The sequence below is a fragment of the Caretta caretta genome, chromosome 18 (genome assembly GCF_965140235.1).
Source record: "Caretta caretta isolate rCarCar2 chromosome 18, rCarCar1.hap1, whole genome shotgun sequence".
In the NCBI taxonomy this organism is placed as follows: domain Eukaryota; kingdom Metazoa; phylum Chordata; order Testudines; family Cheloniidae; genus Caretta; species Caretta caretta.
Window position 1 is genome coordinate 3,642,449 of NC_134223.1, and position 17,020 is coordinate 3,659,468.

At 49.8% G+C, this 17,020-nt stretch overlaps 1 protein-coding gene across 1 annotated transcript in view; it reads right to left on the reverse strand.

Annotated features, from left to right (window-relative positions):
- The window catches only part of WNT4 (Wnt family member 4), a 33,142-nt gene extending 17,005 nt beyond the window's left edge, over positions 1–16,137 (reverse strand). The window contains exon 1 of the mRNA XM_048824916.2: positions 15,841–16,137. Within this exon, the coding sequence (XP_048680873.1) occupies positions 15,841–15,917 (77 nt within the window). The 5' untranslated portion in view covers positions 15,918–16,137. The remainder of the gene's footprint in view (positions 1–15,840) is intronic.
- Positions 16,138–17,020: the final 883 nt, after the last annotated feature.

Sequence of the window (17,020 nt, forward strand, 5' to 3'; positions counted from 1 at the left end):
TGACAGCACAGACTGCCAACGTAACATGGGCCTGATCTATTAAGGGTGGCCTCACCTACTGTTACACAGAACCTGGTTTCCAAACGCATCTCCTCCCATAGCTCTTTCAGGAGACCTTGCTATAGCACCAGATCTGTTGCTGAAGGAGTCCAGCCAGGTCATTGATGCAACAAAAAATCCTTGCCAAAGTGCAAGACAGTCCCCAAGAAACCAGCCAGAGAAACTGAAGAGATAAACATGACAAAAACATCTTGCTCTTTTTGGAAGGAGGGGAGTCGTGAAATGTGGTGCTTTGAGCTACTACCACAGACAGTCCACTAGGGGGCCTCTTGGAAGCCAAGGAGAAGGTCTGCCGACAGGAGACAACAGAGCACTTCTTTCTATAACTTCAAACCGGTGTCCTGAATCACACCGCACAACCCCAGCAGCCACAAGTTACGTGGGCCTATGGCAAGTAACCATGGCTTCAGTTGTGGATGTGTACAGCCCAGTCACTTTTCCAGATAGCTTAGGGGCCTCTTCCCAGGGGAAACAGCCTCCCCTCTTGAGAACTAAACCAAACACATACACTTCAGTAAGAAGTTTCTGGAAACACTTGTTTCCTGTCAGGGCTGGGATCTGGGGGGTCATGACAGAGCAATGTTCTGGGGCACCAGGAAAGTTGCCATCGCATCACAGCCACGAGATGGGGTGGGTTATGCAAGCTAAGTTGGTTGAACTGGGGATGCCTTTGCCTACTCAGCTCATGTCCATCTCTGCAGGCCGCTCTGATCTTTCTAGCCTCCCCTGCTTTGACTCCAGCCTGACAAGCTCTCCAGCCTCCCTCTCCAACGTAAATTCAGGGATACCCTCCAGCTCTCACTCCCCTTCTCCCTCTGTGCTCAGGTACCGGAGAGCAGCCCTACTCTGCCTTTTAGCATCCGGGGGTGGTCTCCTTGTATTCCATCCCACTCCACTCCTGTCCTGTCTTTTGCATACAAAGCATTCTGGGTATTGCCATTACAGAAAAAGCCAGGCTTCAGCTGCCTGGCCAGCCACGGATCGGGGAGCGGCGAGACGAGAGTTGGGAGCAGGCTGAGTGCTGCTTTCTGGAGCCCGGCAGCGAGGCCAAAGGGCCATTTTGCATCACCCTACTAGAGAGGAACTGCAGAGACCGGTGACTGCTGATGGGCGATTACCACAGTCAGTGGGAGGAGAAGTTACATGGCCAGCAAAGCATGGCATGCGTCAGGCACGGGTGCAGTCAGCACCCACAAGCATCGGGAAACTTCTGTGGCTCCATATAGACAAAGCTGAATGAGAGATGTTGGCCCTGGCACAGGTTCCTCTCTCCCCTGAGGTGGAAGAAGAAAAATAGGTGCATCTCACATTGCTCTCCTCCTGATCCTTGGCAGGCACAGGTTAGGAGGGGAAGCAGGTAAATATCCCCTCTTCCTCCCTGTCTCTAGGAGAAGAGGGCAGTCCCCCATCCGCCATCTCCGGGGCTGTTCCCACCACACATTCCCATGGTCACAGAGCTCCAGGTTTCATGCCTACATTTTGTGGCGCATCAGCCCTCGTCCCAGTGGAGGCTACGGAGCATTTCTAAACCATTTTGAGGTGGGGACCAAGCTGCCTTAGGCCCTGGGCTGAGGCATAATCATCTCGCCAGCTTCTCCTCACTGTGACCATGGAAACTTTGGGCTCCACCATTCCATCTGGCCCTTAAAAGGGACACTGTTGTAGCATTTTTTATTTTGGCATTAGACAGTCGTTTCCCTTTTGCACATGCACAAGCTAAGGCTGCAGGAGCAAATTACTCCAATGCCTGCATTCTGTAGGACCACTTTCCACCCCTCATTCCCACCAGTACCATATCTAACATGCTCTGCTGCAGTGCTCATGACTAGACAGCCTGCCTTGCAGTCTGTTCCACCACACAATTGCTTTTACTGCCAATAGCTGTCTGCAAAACACCACAGAATTTCCCTTCCTTTGCTGTAGACCATTGTACCTTCTCCTACTGTCTTCCAGCTCAACTCCAGTTGCATTGGCCTGCCAATTCTCAAGTCTATAGGGTTAGTTTCAAGACCCTGGGCTCCTAAACCTGGCATGCAATTGTACTGGAGACTGCTGGGCCAGGAACGAGAAGCATATTTTCAGAGGGCAAGAGCCAGCACGCTGACCAATGGCTGCCTCATCCCTTCAACATGTGACAAATTGAGGCAAACTACTGAAGTCTTCAGAGAACCCCTCTACGTACAAGGCCAGTCCCACTGGGCAATGCCAGACAGCAAACCCACAACTAAAACTCAGTCGAGATGGAAGGACCTGGGTAGTTATAGGCCTGTCGGCCTGACATTGGTCCCAGACAAGAGAGTGGAGTGGCTGATATGGGACTTGACTAATAAAGAATTAAAGGAGGGTAATGTAATTAATAGAACCTGCCAAACTAGCAATCTCTTTTTTTGATGAGATTACAAGTTTGATTGATAAAGGTGATGTAATATACTTACACTTCACGACATTTTGATTTAAAAAAAAATAGAATATGAAATTAAGATATCACACATTAAATGGAATAAAAACTGGATAACTGACAGGTCTCAGTATATAATTGTATATGTGGAATTGTCACTGAGTGGGTGTGTTTCCAGTGGGGTCCCACAGGGATCAGTTCTTGGCCCTATGCTATTTCATATTTGTATCAATGTCTTAAGAAAACATAAAACTGTCAATGATAAAGTTTGCAGATGACACAAAAACTGGGAAACTGGTAAATAATGAAGATGCCAGGTCACTGATTCAGAATGATCTGGGCCATTTGGTAAACTAGGTGCAAGCGAACAATATGCATTTTAATACGCAAAATGTAAATGTATACATCTAGGAATAAAGAATGCAGGCCATACTTACAGGATGGGGGACTCTATCCTGACAGAGGATGACTCGGATAAAGATTTGGGGGTCATGGTGTATAGTTAGCTGAACCTGAGCTCCCAGTGCGACGCTGCAGCCAGTGGGATTCAGGGATGCATAAACAGTGGAATCTTGAGTAGTTAGAGATTATTTTACCTCTGGATTTGGTACTGGTGAGACTGCTGCTGGAATACTGTGTCCGGTTCTTGTGCCCCCAATTCAAGAAGGATGTTTATAAATTGGAGAGGGTTCAGAGAAGAGCCATGAGAATGATTAAATGATTAGAAAACCTGCATTAGAGTGATCGACTCAAAGAACTCCATCTACTGAGTTTAACAAAGAGAAGATTAAGGCATGACTTTATTACCGTCTGTAAGTACCCAATATGGGGAACAAATATTTCATAATTGTTCTTCAGTCTAACAGACAAATAATGTAATACAATCCAATGGCTGGAAGTTGAAGCTAGACAAATTCAGACTAGAAATAAGGTGTAAATTTTTAACTGTGAGAATAATTAACCATTGTCACAATTTATTAAGGTTTGTCATAGATTCTCCATTACCTACAATTTTGAAATCAAGATTGGATCGCATTCTAAAAGACCTGCTCTAGGAATTATTTTGGGGCAGTTCTCTGGCTTGTGTTATACAGAGGCCAAGCTAGAGGATCATAATTGTCCCTTCTGGCCTTGGAATCTATGAATTTCCTTTTCAGTAAGATGTGTCTAGGGATCCAATTAGCAAATAGATCCTATGAAGATCAGAAAGTCAAATTCCCCTGGGTAAACTGACCCACCTGAGTACAGGTGCTGGACCTTTGTGGACCATGAAGAAGAAAACGCATAACCCCAAGCATCATTTGATTCCCAAAGTAAGGGACTCTTTAAGTCACTTCTGCTTCAAACTATTTCCCCAAGTAACCACCTGGAAGTCCTTCCAGGGCTAGAAGATGGCCCAGAATCAGAACCAGAGTCTCTCAAACTTTCCTTAAAGTTCTCCCCACCTACATATTGACTGTTTCCATTGGAACTATTCCTCTACAAAGTCCCTCAGCACAATAAGTAAACAGCAAGGCACCACAGAGAAGGCATTAGATCCTACTTTAGATAGGTATTTTCCTTCCTTTCTCATATTGGGTCTAGAACATAGCAAAGGAACCAATTAATCCCATGGTTCATTTGTAGTGGGCTGGCTTTCTTTTAGTGACACTGTCGCTTGCAGTGTATACCTGTTACTCTTCTTTCCTTTAGCCTTTATGTCTCAGGAATTTGTCCACAACTGTAGTTCCCTGTTTAAAAACCAAAAAGGTCTCTTCTACACAAAAGTTGCACTGGTTTAACTAAGGCAGTATAAAGACACACCTTAGTTATATTGGTACAACTTTGTGTTTAGACTAGGCCAAATCTCACAATTTAAAAACGTCTGTGACTCATCTCCTCTGCAATTGTTTTGTCTGCAATGCTGCAAGATCCCTCCTAACCCCAGGGCTCTTTTAAAAATTAATCTTGTTTTTATTTAAAATATACCCAAGGATAATAGCAACTTCAGGGGAGAGTTTCCAGGAGCAAGAACAAGACAGAGAAAGCCATTCAGGTTGGCAGATAAAACAGAAATTAGGGGAGATAAACCTCTGCATTTCCCACTACTGAGAATCTGAGTAATTGAGATGTTCAATAAAGGCAGAGATCAGGGAAGACATATCAAGTGTCTTGCAGAGAAGAAGCCATTTGGATTTTTAAACATATCTATTCTGGGTGTGTTGGTGCCTCTGATGTTCTTGTTCTGTGACTATTGTAGTGAATGAGCACAGGGCCATCTCTGTGATTCTAGCGCCACCAGACCTTATTTCCAGAAACATTACAACACACTGGAGGGCGCTCCAAAGAGTCACGGAAATTAGCAGAAGGGTGGATGGATCGAGGAACGATTAAGAGTTAAATAAAGAATGTATAATTTGGTTTAGAATTAAACAGAAACCTCAGTTTGAAAGACACCCCAACAGTGAGCTTCGTTAGGCTGTGGAACAGTTCGCCTAGGGCAGGGGAAGCAGACCAGGCGGCTAGAACTTTTTAAAAGACTGGGCAAAACACTAGTAAGTGTACAATGGAAAGCACTGGCTGGGATTAGATGGGGCCTAGGATTGGTTTTGGTTGAATTGTTCTGCTCTCCTTGACTCAGACACCTTCTTTAGTCACTGCCCTATTTCCATCCACCCCACTCTGCAAAATGCTGGAGAAAGGTGCCTTTTCTAATCTCCCATGTGACCTCGCACACAACAACCTGCACCAGGCTGGTTTTCACTCTGGCCATAGCACAAAAGCTGCCCTCTGTTTAGACAATGGCCTGTGTTACACTGACTATGGCCCCTTCTGCCTAACATAATCTCATCCACACAACCACTCTCATCCTCCTGGACTACAGCACATGATGAGACACAGTCACACTGCTATAAAAGGTTGAGGCCCTCTGAAAGTGATCGTTTCAAGCAGTCTGTCTTACATTGATTTGTGTGAGTTTAAAAAGGGCAAGTCACAACTTTTAAGGCATAAGGAGCCATTATGATCATCTAGTCTGGCCTCCTGTATAGTGCACGCCAGAGAATTTCTCACTTAGCAATTCCTGCATCAAGCCCAGAACTTCTGCTCTAGCTCAATTTGATATTTGAAACAGTGATGTCCCATCTTGACTTAAAGCGATGGAGACTCTACCTCATTGCCGGCTAAGCTGTTCCAATGGTTAATTACCCTCCCAGTTAAAGATCTGCCCCTATCGCCAGTCTGAACGCATCTAGCTTCAGCTTCCAGCCACTGGTTCTTGTTCTGCCTTTGTTTGCTAGATTCAAGAGGCTTTTGCCATCAGAAATCTTCTCCCAATGTACCTACAGCTTGCTCAGGTCACCTCTGACCCTTCTCTTGGCTAAACTTGATAGATGGAGCTTCTTTAAGCTCTTGCTGTAACTGAGACGAGTCGGACGGGACGCTGGAGCCTGAGGGCTAGGTAGCAGATGGTCGCTGTGGTGAGAAGCAGCAGCAGCACTGGGGAGCAGGGAGGTGTTTGTGCCTTAGGGATGATGCCTCATGGAATGCAGGGGAGAGACCGAGACTTTGGCCTCTAGAATCAAAGGAGCGTGACTGGAGCAGCCCCAGAGGCTGTTGGAGCTGGCAAGGGGGGAAGTTAACCTTAGCCCCCACCCCAGCATCTGCACAGAGCAGAAGGAGCTCTCTCCTCCACAGAGAGAGATATCTCCCCACATTGGCATCCGGTTCTTCTAGGACACAGGGGTTTACCCCTCTTCCCCAGGACCTGCCACAAGCAGAGCGGTTTCCTGGGAGAAAGGGGAGGCTCCCCAGGAAGGGGAAAGGACCTCACAGCATTGCTGCCAGAAGGAGAGAAAGGTCCTGACTGGATGCACCTGGAAGGAAGAGGGGCAATTTGAGGATTCTCTCATTCCCACCCAGGGAGAAGGGGCTGGAGCAATCCCCCACCCCCCATGACTCTTTCAGGAGTGAATTACAGGACATGGAGAAGGGAATCCACTTCCTGTGGTTTCCTGATAGGCCTTGAGCGGACAGTGGAGAGAGGGCATAGGAGAAAGTCCTTGTGAACAGCTGAAGAGTCACATTTGTATTGTGCTCACTCCTTAGGACATTCATGTGCTTCTGCACTGCCACACACTGCACTACTGTCACTGCCCAGCCAGTGATGCTGCACACCGCCAGCGTCCGTCAGCCCACTCACAAACTCTGCAGTGCTGTAGCAGTAAGTACATTGCACAATACGGGGCATGCTGCAATACCTCTGTGCTGCTGCACAGACACACCACGTCATGCACGAACACAATTCAGCAACCCTTGATTAGCACAATCAGCTGCGTGTGCGGCCAGAGCTGGGAGTACAAAACCCAGGGATCTGTCGGAGCTGGATCCAATACATCAAGCACCTGCCTAAGTCTTGGAGCTTTCACCCATGGCCATTTGTCATTCATGGCTCTGTGGCAACATCTCACTATGCGTCCTACCTAGAGAGGCCCTTTGCCATCTCCCGCTAGTCAGACACTGTTTTCTGTAACTGTTTTTTAATGGAAAGCGTTGTCCCTGAATTGATTCTTTGAATAATTCTGTTTTGGGCATTAGACCAGGATGTGTCTATATCTTGATCTTCCTGTCACATCGGCCACACATTTGTTCTTCTCTTGGCTTTGCTTTTCAGCTCCCAATTTCCACCTCTAGTTAAAAGTGACCAAGTCAGGCTCTCAGTGTGACACTTCCACACGATTACAAGCTTCTGCCACACTAGGCTTCACACTCGTCACCTGCCCTCGCATGCCAGTCACAGCACCACTCCTCAACTTTGGCCTTGCTAACCGCCCCACTCCCCATCACAACAGGGGATCAGCCAGACCAAACCTGTCCCAACGCCTGGAGCAGGGAGCCAGGCCCAGCCCCATGGGATAGGAGCCACTGCTGCAGGGCGAGTGCAGGACAAACTCACCCTTGTGCAGGCCCACGACCCACCTAGAACCTTCCCCAGACCCACTGCGGGAGGCACAACTCTGGGAAACACCGCTCTGTGCTATGGCACACCTGCACGGCCGCATGCTGCACACCTTGCAAACCTATTGCTGCATGCTGGCACACAGACGTTTCCTGCCACACACACTGCTCTGTGCCAAGGTTTCTTTGCCACAACAGTCACAGAGTCTGAGAAATGCTGTCACTGCCACAAGCTTGTCATGCAGTGCTGAATATGGTCCAATTGCTATTATTCTAAAGGAGAAAAGTGCCATTGGCACTGACTCGATCTTGTTGCTCAACCTTCAAATCAGGAAACATTGCAAGAGAGTCCAACTTTACAATGCCATTACCCCAATGTGCACACTGGCAGGCCGACAAGACCCCAGGGGCAGCACTAACTTGCACAGAACTTACAGGAGTTCATGAACTGGCTTAGCTGAATATAAATGCAAAAACTCACAATATTAACTCTTCATTGTGTCTTCCTCAACACGTGAAGAGGAACTGCTCCTCTGCTGGCTGCAGCATCCAAGTGCTGGCCGTTCTGAAATCTGCAGCAACTCTAAGAAGTTGCTGTGTCTGCTAAAAGTTGCAATTGCCACCACAAAACCACTGCCCACAATTTTCTTACAGCCGTAAATATTGCCAACCCGAGTGTCTAAAAATCCTGAGTCAGGGCCCCCTGGGTCATCAGATTTTTATAAAAACTAGCATATTTGGGGGGGTTTATTTGCCTTCTGGATTGAGTCTTTAGGGACCACTTGAGTCATGTTTTCAAGCTTCTCTCTGAAACCAAGAGGACTAGAAACTTTTTAAGTGAAAGCTGAGATTCTCTTGAATTCACATGACTCCAGGATCCAAGGCTTAAAAATATCCACAAAATACCATGAAAGTCAGTGAACCTGCCTTGGTGAAAACATACGAAAACATGCCAGAAACAGATTCTTGAGTTTGTCTGGCACTTTTATCACTTTTAAGAAAGTCAATAGACTGCTTCCACGTATGCCATCCAAGACAAGTTAGTGAAGGGGATGACAATGAACCAGAGATGCAGGAATTGGGGGGGGGGGGGAGAGGGAGGGGCCCTGCATCACCCCCTGGCTTGAATCCTTCATATACAGGGTTTACAGTTTGGTTCAATGGCTTCCAGCACCCGCACTATAAAAATTGTTCCAGCACACATGTGACACTCCTATAGCTGAGTGACACGAATAGCAGCAACTGTAACAGTTCATCGCAGGCTCAGATAACTGTAGGGTCCATTATAGGCTCAGAAACCAGCATCACAGGCAGTTCCAGGAACGAGGCAGACAGAAGTCCATTTTCCTTACCATTGTTTTGGCCTTGGAGCTCACAGGAACCTTCCCCTTCTCAGCCTGGGAGGCAGCACTTTCTGTTCCAGTTTCATTTCTCAGATACCCTCCTTCACACCCAGATTCAGGGTGGTTCCGGCATGCCACTAGCCACCAGGGACCACCTGCTCAAAAAGCCCCAAATAAGGATGCTCACCATCACTAGCTATCTGAATATTACTGATCAATTTACCTCCTGTGTCCTGACAAACTTAGTCCTGGAGATTCCCGGCCAGCTAGGACCTGATTATTGATGGCATTACTAGCTTTTAAAAGGAGCCCAAGATCAGGGCCTTGCCCATCCCAGCTAATTCCAAAGTCTGGGAGATTTCAAAATGTTTTTTCTGCCACCAAGATACAAACCTTTAAGCCACTTGCTTGTTGTTGTTTTTTTTGGGGGGGGGTGAGGGGGGAACTAAAGCTGGCTGGGCTTGTCATAAACTGTTGCAAGATTTTTTAATCTATTTTGAAATATAAATGTCCTACAGAATAAGCTGTAGCTTTTAGCTCTTCCTCCTCTTGCCCTCCATGGAAGGGTGTCCCCACCTGCATAAGACTCTGGGGAGAGCTTGCTGCAATGCCTCCCTCAGGATTAGAGAGCAAAATATGAAGTGACAAAGCATTGATGGTGGGTCTCCAAAGGAACCCTGGGGCAGCACAAGGGAGCTCCTCACCCCACTCACCGAATTTGTTCCCAAATCTGGGTCCTCAAATCTCTCCTCTCCCGGAATACTCCTAGTCAGCCATTCATTCTGCCTCCAGGATAGCGCTCACAAGATGTTCAGTATGCAAAGAAACTGTGGGTCTAACTTGCAGTGTTGGTCTGTCTGTTTTGTGCTGCCATAGGCTGGCTACCTGGGAGTGTCCACTATGTAAGGTCTGGAACAGGGAGAGTGGCCAGGGGAAAGGGGATATGGCAAGAATGCCTCTATGTTCCAGACACTCCCACTTGCGCAGATCAGCCAGCATCTTGGGGCTCTCGGCAGCCAGACATCAGTTAGTACACCTTAGGGCTGCTCTATACCAGGGACTGGACCAGGCCACAGCTGGGCTGAAAATCTAGAGCCACAAGGATGATGTAAAGGTAAAATCCATGAGTGGATTTTAGCCAGACCTGAGAATCAGGGTCTCTTGCTGCTATGAAGAAAGCTGGGAAATTGCTAGCTGAAGAAAACTCAGTCATCCACATCAAGGTAGTTGTAAAAGCAGAGCCAACCAGACAGAGAATTATCAACACAGGGCCCAGTTCCCCATCGCCCTGCACCATGGATAGCCATTTGCACCAGCACCATCAGAGTAAGCGCTACCAAATTAGAATTCGGCACTCACAACACCAACTTTACAAAGGTGTCCATGAGATGAGGAGCCAGGCACAGGAGAATCACGTCCTGTGTTTGCAGAGCACTGGGAGATCTCCGGATGAAAGGGGCTGTAGAAATGCTAAGCATTATTCCTTCCTCTCTGGCCCTATAACGCAAACAGAATGAGACCACAGAGACCAGCTTTCCAGCCAGCCTCACTTTGTAAGTCACAGATTTTTAGGTATTCATTGAACAGTCAAATCCACTTTCTTAAAGTTTAAACACCTCCCCACTTCCTCCCCCTCAAAACAAACAAAAAACCCCAACAACTGTGCTCCTGGCACTTTAAGCCAAATCTCAGCCCAGAGGGAAATGTTACTGCCACATCTCTACCCCCTATTTACAGGGGCTAAAGAGCTGCTGGCGGCACACCCTGCTATACAGCAGCTTAACCGCATCTCAGAATATTTACCTCACATGGAGAGCCTCCTGCAAAGCTCCCAGAGACCAACACAGTTTTAGCCGGATAACGGCATGAAAATGAAGGCAGTCGCTAATGGTTTCACGATGAGTGGGTGCCCAGGATTCTCCACACACAAGGGATCTTTTTTCTAGAGCTTCAAGAAAGTCGTCCTAATAATCCAAACAACCAGTCACATCTTAAAAGCCAATAGCGTCAAATACCGAGTTAGGAGGAACCAGGCTTTGTAGTGCCTGTTAGTTTACTGGCTATGGTTACCCAGTTAGATTGGAACTTGCCAACAAAGTTGTTCTGTGATGATTTCATTCGCGCACGTAGAGTCAGAACTCTGACCATCCTCTCCCACTTCAGAGAGGTGCTCAGCTAGTACACTGCTGAGTGCTTGGGTCAGCGCCCTTTTGGAAAAATGCCACATGCATCCCATTTGCACCACCTAGAAAATGCCCTGGCACGTACAAGCCATGTTTTGGAGTGCATGCACAGGGTGCAGGGTTTGGAATATTTTAGCGCAAAACCACAATGAATCAAAAATTTAATTCAGTCCTATACGCCAGTCACAGTAACACTTGCAATGCAATGTGTCGGAAAGTAACACAAGCCATGGACTATCCAGGAGTGAAACGCCTATGCATGCAACAAGCTTCTGTGCTCCTCTGGAGATCAGAGCTTAATTTGTAATGAAAGAGGTGCCAGGGCTCAAGCAACCTTTTTTACTTTCATAACTGATGCAGGAAGCCTAGAGGTGCCGGGGCTATGAACTGCCAAGCCGTGAGGTGCCAGGGCTCATCCCTTGCACAAATTAAGCACTCCTGGAGATAATGTTTGGCCAACTGTGAGAGGCACGCAGAGGCCAAAAGGAGATGTTTTCTTCCCCTGGCACATACCCTCACTCTGGGGCTCAGATCTACTGGGAACTGACCTTTCACTTCAGTATAGTGGTTTAGTATGAGGCTTCTACTGAGCCTGGAACTGTCGGAGGAAAAGCAAGGCTACAGGTGTTATCAAAAAGGAGAAAGTTTCTAGTTCCAAATCTGGAAATGGCTTAAGGACAGAGATTTCCAGGACATGCAGCAAACCCAGCAGCAACTCCCAAAATCCAGAGACTGACAAAATATGCCTGAGGTTTACTTTCTAGCCAGATATCTTGGTTTGTTCAACAATCAGATTTTTCAAGCTCCCTTCCAACTTTGAAAGCCTCTGTAGCAGAATGATCCCTCTGAGGGACTACAGGTCAGTCATTCCAGAAGATCCCAAGATGCTTCTCCTTTACAGATTATAAAACGCATAAACACTAGCACACAAACCAATCTAAACAGCCTTTCCGCAGCTACCTCCTTAGAGCTCTTCCATGCAAAGCAGGGAGTTTGTGAAAATGTCCAATTCAACTGTTACAAGCTGTCTGTCTCTGAAGCGTTTGGGGAATGCGAGTTCCAACAGGTTAAAAGAAGCTTTAGAAAAAAAACTCTTGTCTTGTGAAATGCTCACTGAGCTTAATCACTAATCCAGCAGGTTTCTGGAAAAATCAAACTCTCTACAGAGCTGTGCCACGGAACATACACACAAGCCTGAAGAAACATGCACACAAACACTACACATCTGGGCATAAAGGTAACACACATACCCAAAAGAGCCACACACTGCCTGCCCGGGCTGAATGCAATGGACATGGGCCATGTGTGCTGTACATACACATATATGTAGTATACACAGGCGTAAAGCAAGACACAACCCTACGATAAAGCAGAGCACTACAGAGCTCTGCACAGAATACACATGGTATGTAGGAAACATGCAGGGTATACTCATTCTCAGACTATCTGATAGCTCCCAGGTCCTTCTTTCCCTGTTTACTGCCTGAGGGCAGCCCTTTCTTTTTGATGTCAAGAGTGGGCCTTGCCTGAGTCCAATAGGCAAAGAATAAAAACACCAAGTTGTAGATTGTCTTTTTATTGGACTAGCTACATTTGTTATGCCAGACTCCATTCTTTTCTTCCAAAAGCAGTGAAATGAATCTCTGCTTTCCCTCCACACTGTTGGCAGGAATTGGTGCCTGGAAGTAAGTGCTTGGAATGAGCCCTCCACTCCCACAGAGCTTCATCCCCACATGTCCATCCTCTTAGAAAGATCCACTATAACCTAGAAAGTACAAGCTGTTGCACACAAGCCCCCAGTCGCTGGCAGCTAAAGCCGCCTATGCTCGGTTTTCTCAAACATGAACCAAGTGGGCTGCAATGCTGCAACACGCTCAGCTCCAGTCACGCAGTGTATAGAGGCCTAGGTACCAGGACTACATATCATAATAAGGCATTTCTCAGCCTTGCTGTAATACAAATACACAAGTTAATGCATAATCCCACCCAGCCAGTAGAAATCCCTCTCAGTACAGCCAACCCTTATGGGGCGGGGGGGGGGGGAAGTCTTACTCCCCTGGGTGGTTTCGCTGAAGGCCATTTTCATTGGTTACAACACAACTTCTCCTGCCCGCTATTCCTGTGAGCCAAACCCTCTTTGTCCAGAAGAAAGCCCTGGGGAAAGCAGCCTCCACTCCCACCACTGCATCTCCACGCTGCTGTCCTCTTACACACATCTACTTTTACAACACAATGACAACCTTCCTGTTACACACAAATCCCACCCACTGGCAGATAAACAGCCACACATTCCCTGGCTCCTTCAATTTTTGGTAACCTTGTGTGTATGGGCCAAATGGCTGGGTGGGTGTGGGAAACCTAGCTCAGCAGTTTCTGTTGGTACTGCATCAAAACAGAGTGCAGGGAGAAGCCTGGAAGTGCTGGAGAGCTCAGAGTCCCTGTAAAAATCCCCAAATATTAAGATGATTCCACCTACAGAATTTTCCCCTTTTCCCAAAAGCTAGCCTGGCAAGCATCTGTGCCAGCACCTCTGCAAAGTTCCTGGTAGGGCCACTATCCTCAGCCAGTACTTCCCCTTTCAGTCCTGTCCACTGCAGAAACCACCACCAGAGATCCATGACATGTCTTCACCAAACGTGAGGCAGTGCCGCCTTGTGGTCTGCTCTAATCCACCCAGCATTTGCAAGAGACCCATGCCACAAAACTCTTTCCATCTGACAAGGGAAAATAGGGGGAGCGCAGTAATAGAGCATGGGACAATTTATCCCGTGTGACCCAAACAGGCTCCTTTATAGCACCCTTCTCTTCCATCCATTTGAAGGATGACAGTGGCCACTCCAGGCACAGACTGGTCAGCACCTTGGTCTCCTTGGGCTGAGTAGCATCCTCTAAACACCACTCAACCACCACTGGCTTAAACAAGGGATAAAGCATTGGCCCCTGTGGACTACAGAGTGGAATGGGGGGGCATAGACGTGCTGTGGCTGACTGGGTATTCATTGTGGTAGCTGAAATTTTATGTCTCTGGAGATTAATCTCCTTTCCTGAAACACTCATCACTCCTGTTCCTGCCCATGGGAGATTCAGGTGCAGAGGAAAAGGCAAACTGGCCCTTCATCTTTATTGTTATGCTACAAGTGGTAAATGTAGCCATGGTGGCTTGTGCTACTGCTGTGACCCAAGCCATCAACAGTGCAACAGTCACTTTGCTCCAGAGACTAGATTTGTTAAACCCTTGAACTGGCTCTAATTAGAATTCAATCACAGCCTCCCAGGCTGATAAAAGCTGGGAGCAGCAGCCTCCCCACCCACCAGAAGAATTAATTAGTCAAACCAATAGTTAATTCAAAGTTTGGAGAAAGATGCTGCCCCTCCCCCACCCCACCCCCAGCAGAGCCCCCCAAAGGGCCTGTTTCAGGGAGCACTTCCCTCAGACTTGGCAAAGCTCTAGTGGAATTTTCTAGAACATGTGGCAGTTTCCCTCCTTGTTTACCTTACAAGTTATCTCAGTGTTTGTTGCAGGTCTTCCTAATCTAACTGGGCTCCTCCACATCCTACCGTCAGGATTCGCATTTCTAGAGCTCCTCATCCCAGAGAGCCCCACAGCACCACTGATCTCCAGAGCTTTGGGGCAGCATGTGCCAGCCAGGTGGAGAATGCAAGGAGGAGGGGAAGCAAACCCCTACTCTTCTAACTAGGGCCAGGAGAGAGCCAGTGTCTATCAGCGCAGACAGGCCCTGAGGGTGGGGAAGAGAAAAGACTTCTGCTAAATTGGGCTGTAGATTTGTAACTTTGCCATTTTCTCTCTCCCCACTTCACCAAATCCTGTCCCCGGCCATTCCCTCGCTTATCAGAACCGCAGCAAAACCCAGGCTGCATTTTGACCTGAGCTCTGACCTCAGGGCCTTGGTGCTACACAGATTAGTAACTTAAGAACAAATGCAGATGTAGCTTCTGCTTCCATAAAGTTATAGTATAACTAGCCTAAATAATAAATAATAATTCTTCAGAGGAAGAGCTCTGCCTCACCTCTGTGGGCACACAAGTGCTGGAGTTCAGCCCAGTTAGTCACACCGCAACCCAGGAAGCAGGCCATGACCTCAGAGCAACAGCAGGGAGGACATATAGGGCAACTTCATTGGGGGCATTTGTTCTTTCCTCCCCACATGGAGAAACCGTCCTGCACCCCCTGCTCTCCATGTAAAGCAGGCTACACCCCTACTGCTCTCTAACTGGTTAGGACCCCAGCACACTCAGAGGGAAGGGGGGTCCCAGGAGGGCTGCGAGTCGTGCTGCCTGAGGCGGCCGCAGGAGACAAGGGTCATGCTGGGACTGGGACAGATAAGCAAGCAAAGGGGCTGAGTGCGGCGGGCGGCCAATGTCAGCGCCTGCAGCTGCTGATCAGGTAGAGCCCCGCTGCCGAGCTAGCGCCTCGCTGCTGAGCCTGGAGCACGAGAAAGGAAGCACCGTGCGCAGCCACTGGGGGTCACTTCTCGAGCCCGGCCAGCCCCGCTCCCGGCGGGTTAGTCGGCTGCCCCCTCGGATTTTCTCCGTGGGGAAGACGAGGGGCGGCCGGCTTGGCGCAGGGGAGATCCCAGCCCTAGGGAGGGAACAAAAGGGCTAGAGGGACTCCCCGCCCCCCAAGCGTGGGGCCAGGCAGGCTCCGGCGCCGCACCTTGAAGGCAGCGAGCTCCCAGGCGGACTCGGCTCCGCAGGGCTCGGAGCAAGTGCCGCCCGCACTGACACCCCCTGCCCCGCAGCGGCCGGCTCGGCTCCCGGGGCGGGCAGGGTCCCGGCTCGGAGCCTCTCGGCGCCCCCGCAGAGCCCAGCGCGGGGGCGCCGGGCAGGGAGCCGCCGGCCCCGGAGGCACCTGCTCCGCGGCGGGTCCGCCCCCAGCCCCGCTCCCCGGCCCCGCACTTACAGCCAGTTGCTGGCGTTGGCCGAGAAGGCGGCGAGGATGACGAGCAGCAGGGAGCGCAGGGAGTACTGCGGGCTCATCCTGGAGGGCAGCCGGGCAGGGAGCCGGCGGGGCAGCTGCCCTGCCCGAGCCAGGAGCCCTGGCGGCGGCGGCGGCGGCGGGACGACCCCCTGCTCCGGGCGGCAGGGCGCCCCGCCGGGCAGCCGATCCTCGGCGCCCAGGAGCTGGCAGGGCAGGTGCGGCGCAGAGCTGGGGCGCTGCCCGGCTGATGCGCCCGCGGCTACCGCTGAGCCAGACTGTCAGCTCGGCCGGCCGATCCCAGGATGGAGCCGCGGGGAGAGCGAGCGGGGGGCGGGCCGGGGGCGGGAGGAGGAGCGGGGGCGGCCCCAGGATGCGGCTACCTGGGCGGGTCCGCAGGCCGGGGACACCCCCAGGGCGGGACAGGGACGGCTCCGGAGAAGTGCTGCGGGCGGCGCAGCCAGCCGGACGGGGCGACCTGGGCCGGCGCGTCGGCTCTGCCTCCTCCCAGCCCTGCTCCTCGGCGGGTCTTTCCACAGCTCGCCGCTGTGGCCAGCCCCCCTCTTGGGGTTCAGGCCAGAGCCCCGGTCCTCATCCTGCGGGGAGTGAGAGAGCCAGAGCCCTGCCAGCGGGAAGGCTGGGAGGAGGGTTAGCGCCCCTTGGTTCTTGGCCGGGTTCGGACTGGGCCAGTGTGCCCTGATCCCTTGTTCCGGGACCTTTCCTAAGCTGGCTTCTTGCTCTCGAATTTCAGCTGCCTTCAAAGTCACTGGCTAGCTGCAAATGTTGAAAATGTGAGCTGAGTGCAGCTGAAAGGAAGATGTCTGCCTGAGTTTGCAGAGAGCCTGAAACAGCAGCTCTGAGTTGCCCGGTTCATTTCAGTAGGTGCTGACTGACACACCAGTGAGGATCCTTCACATGCCGCCCTTGCACTGCTCTGTCACTGCTCAAAGCAGGTGAGAAAATGGACAATGACACCATGAGGAGCTTATGCAGTATTATTTAGATTCCAGTAGCACCTATTGGCAATAAGTGCAATCAGGACTGTTTTGTGCTGGGCACTGCATGCACCCAATCAGGGACAGACACTGCCCCAAGGAGACAACAAGCTCAATAGACAAGACAGACAGAGGATGGGAGGAAACTGGGGCACAGAGATGAAGGGATT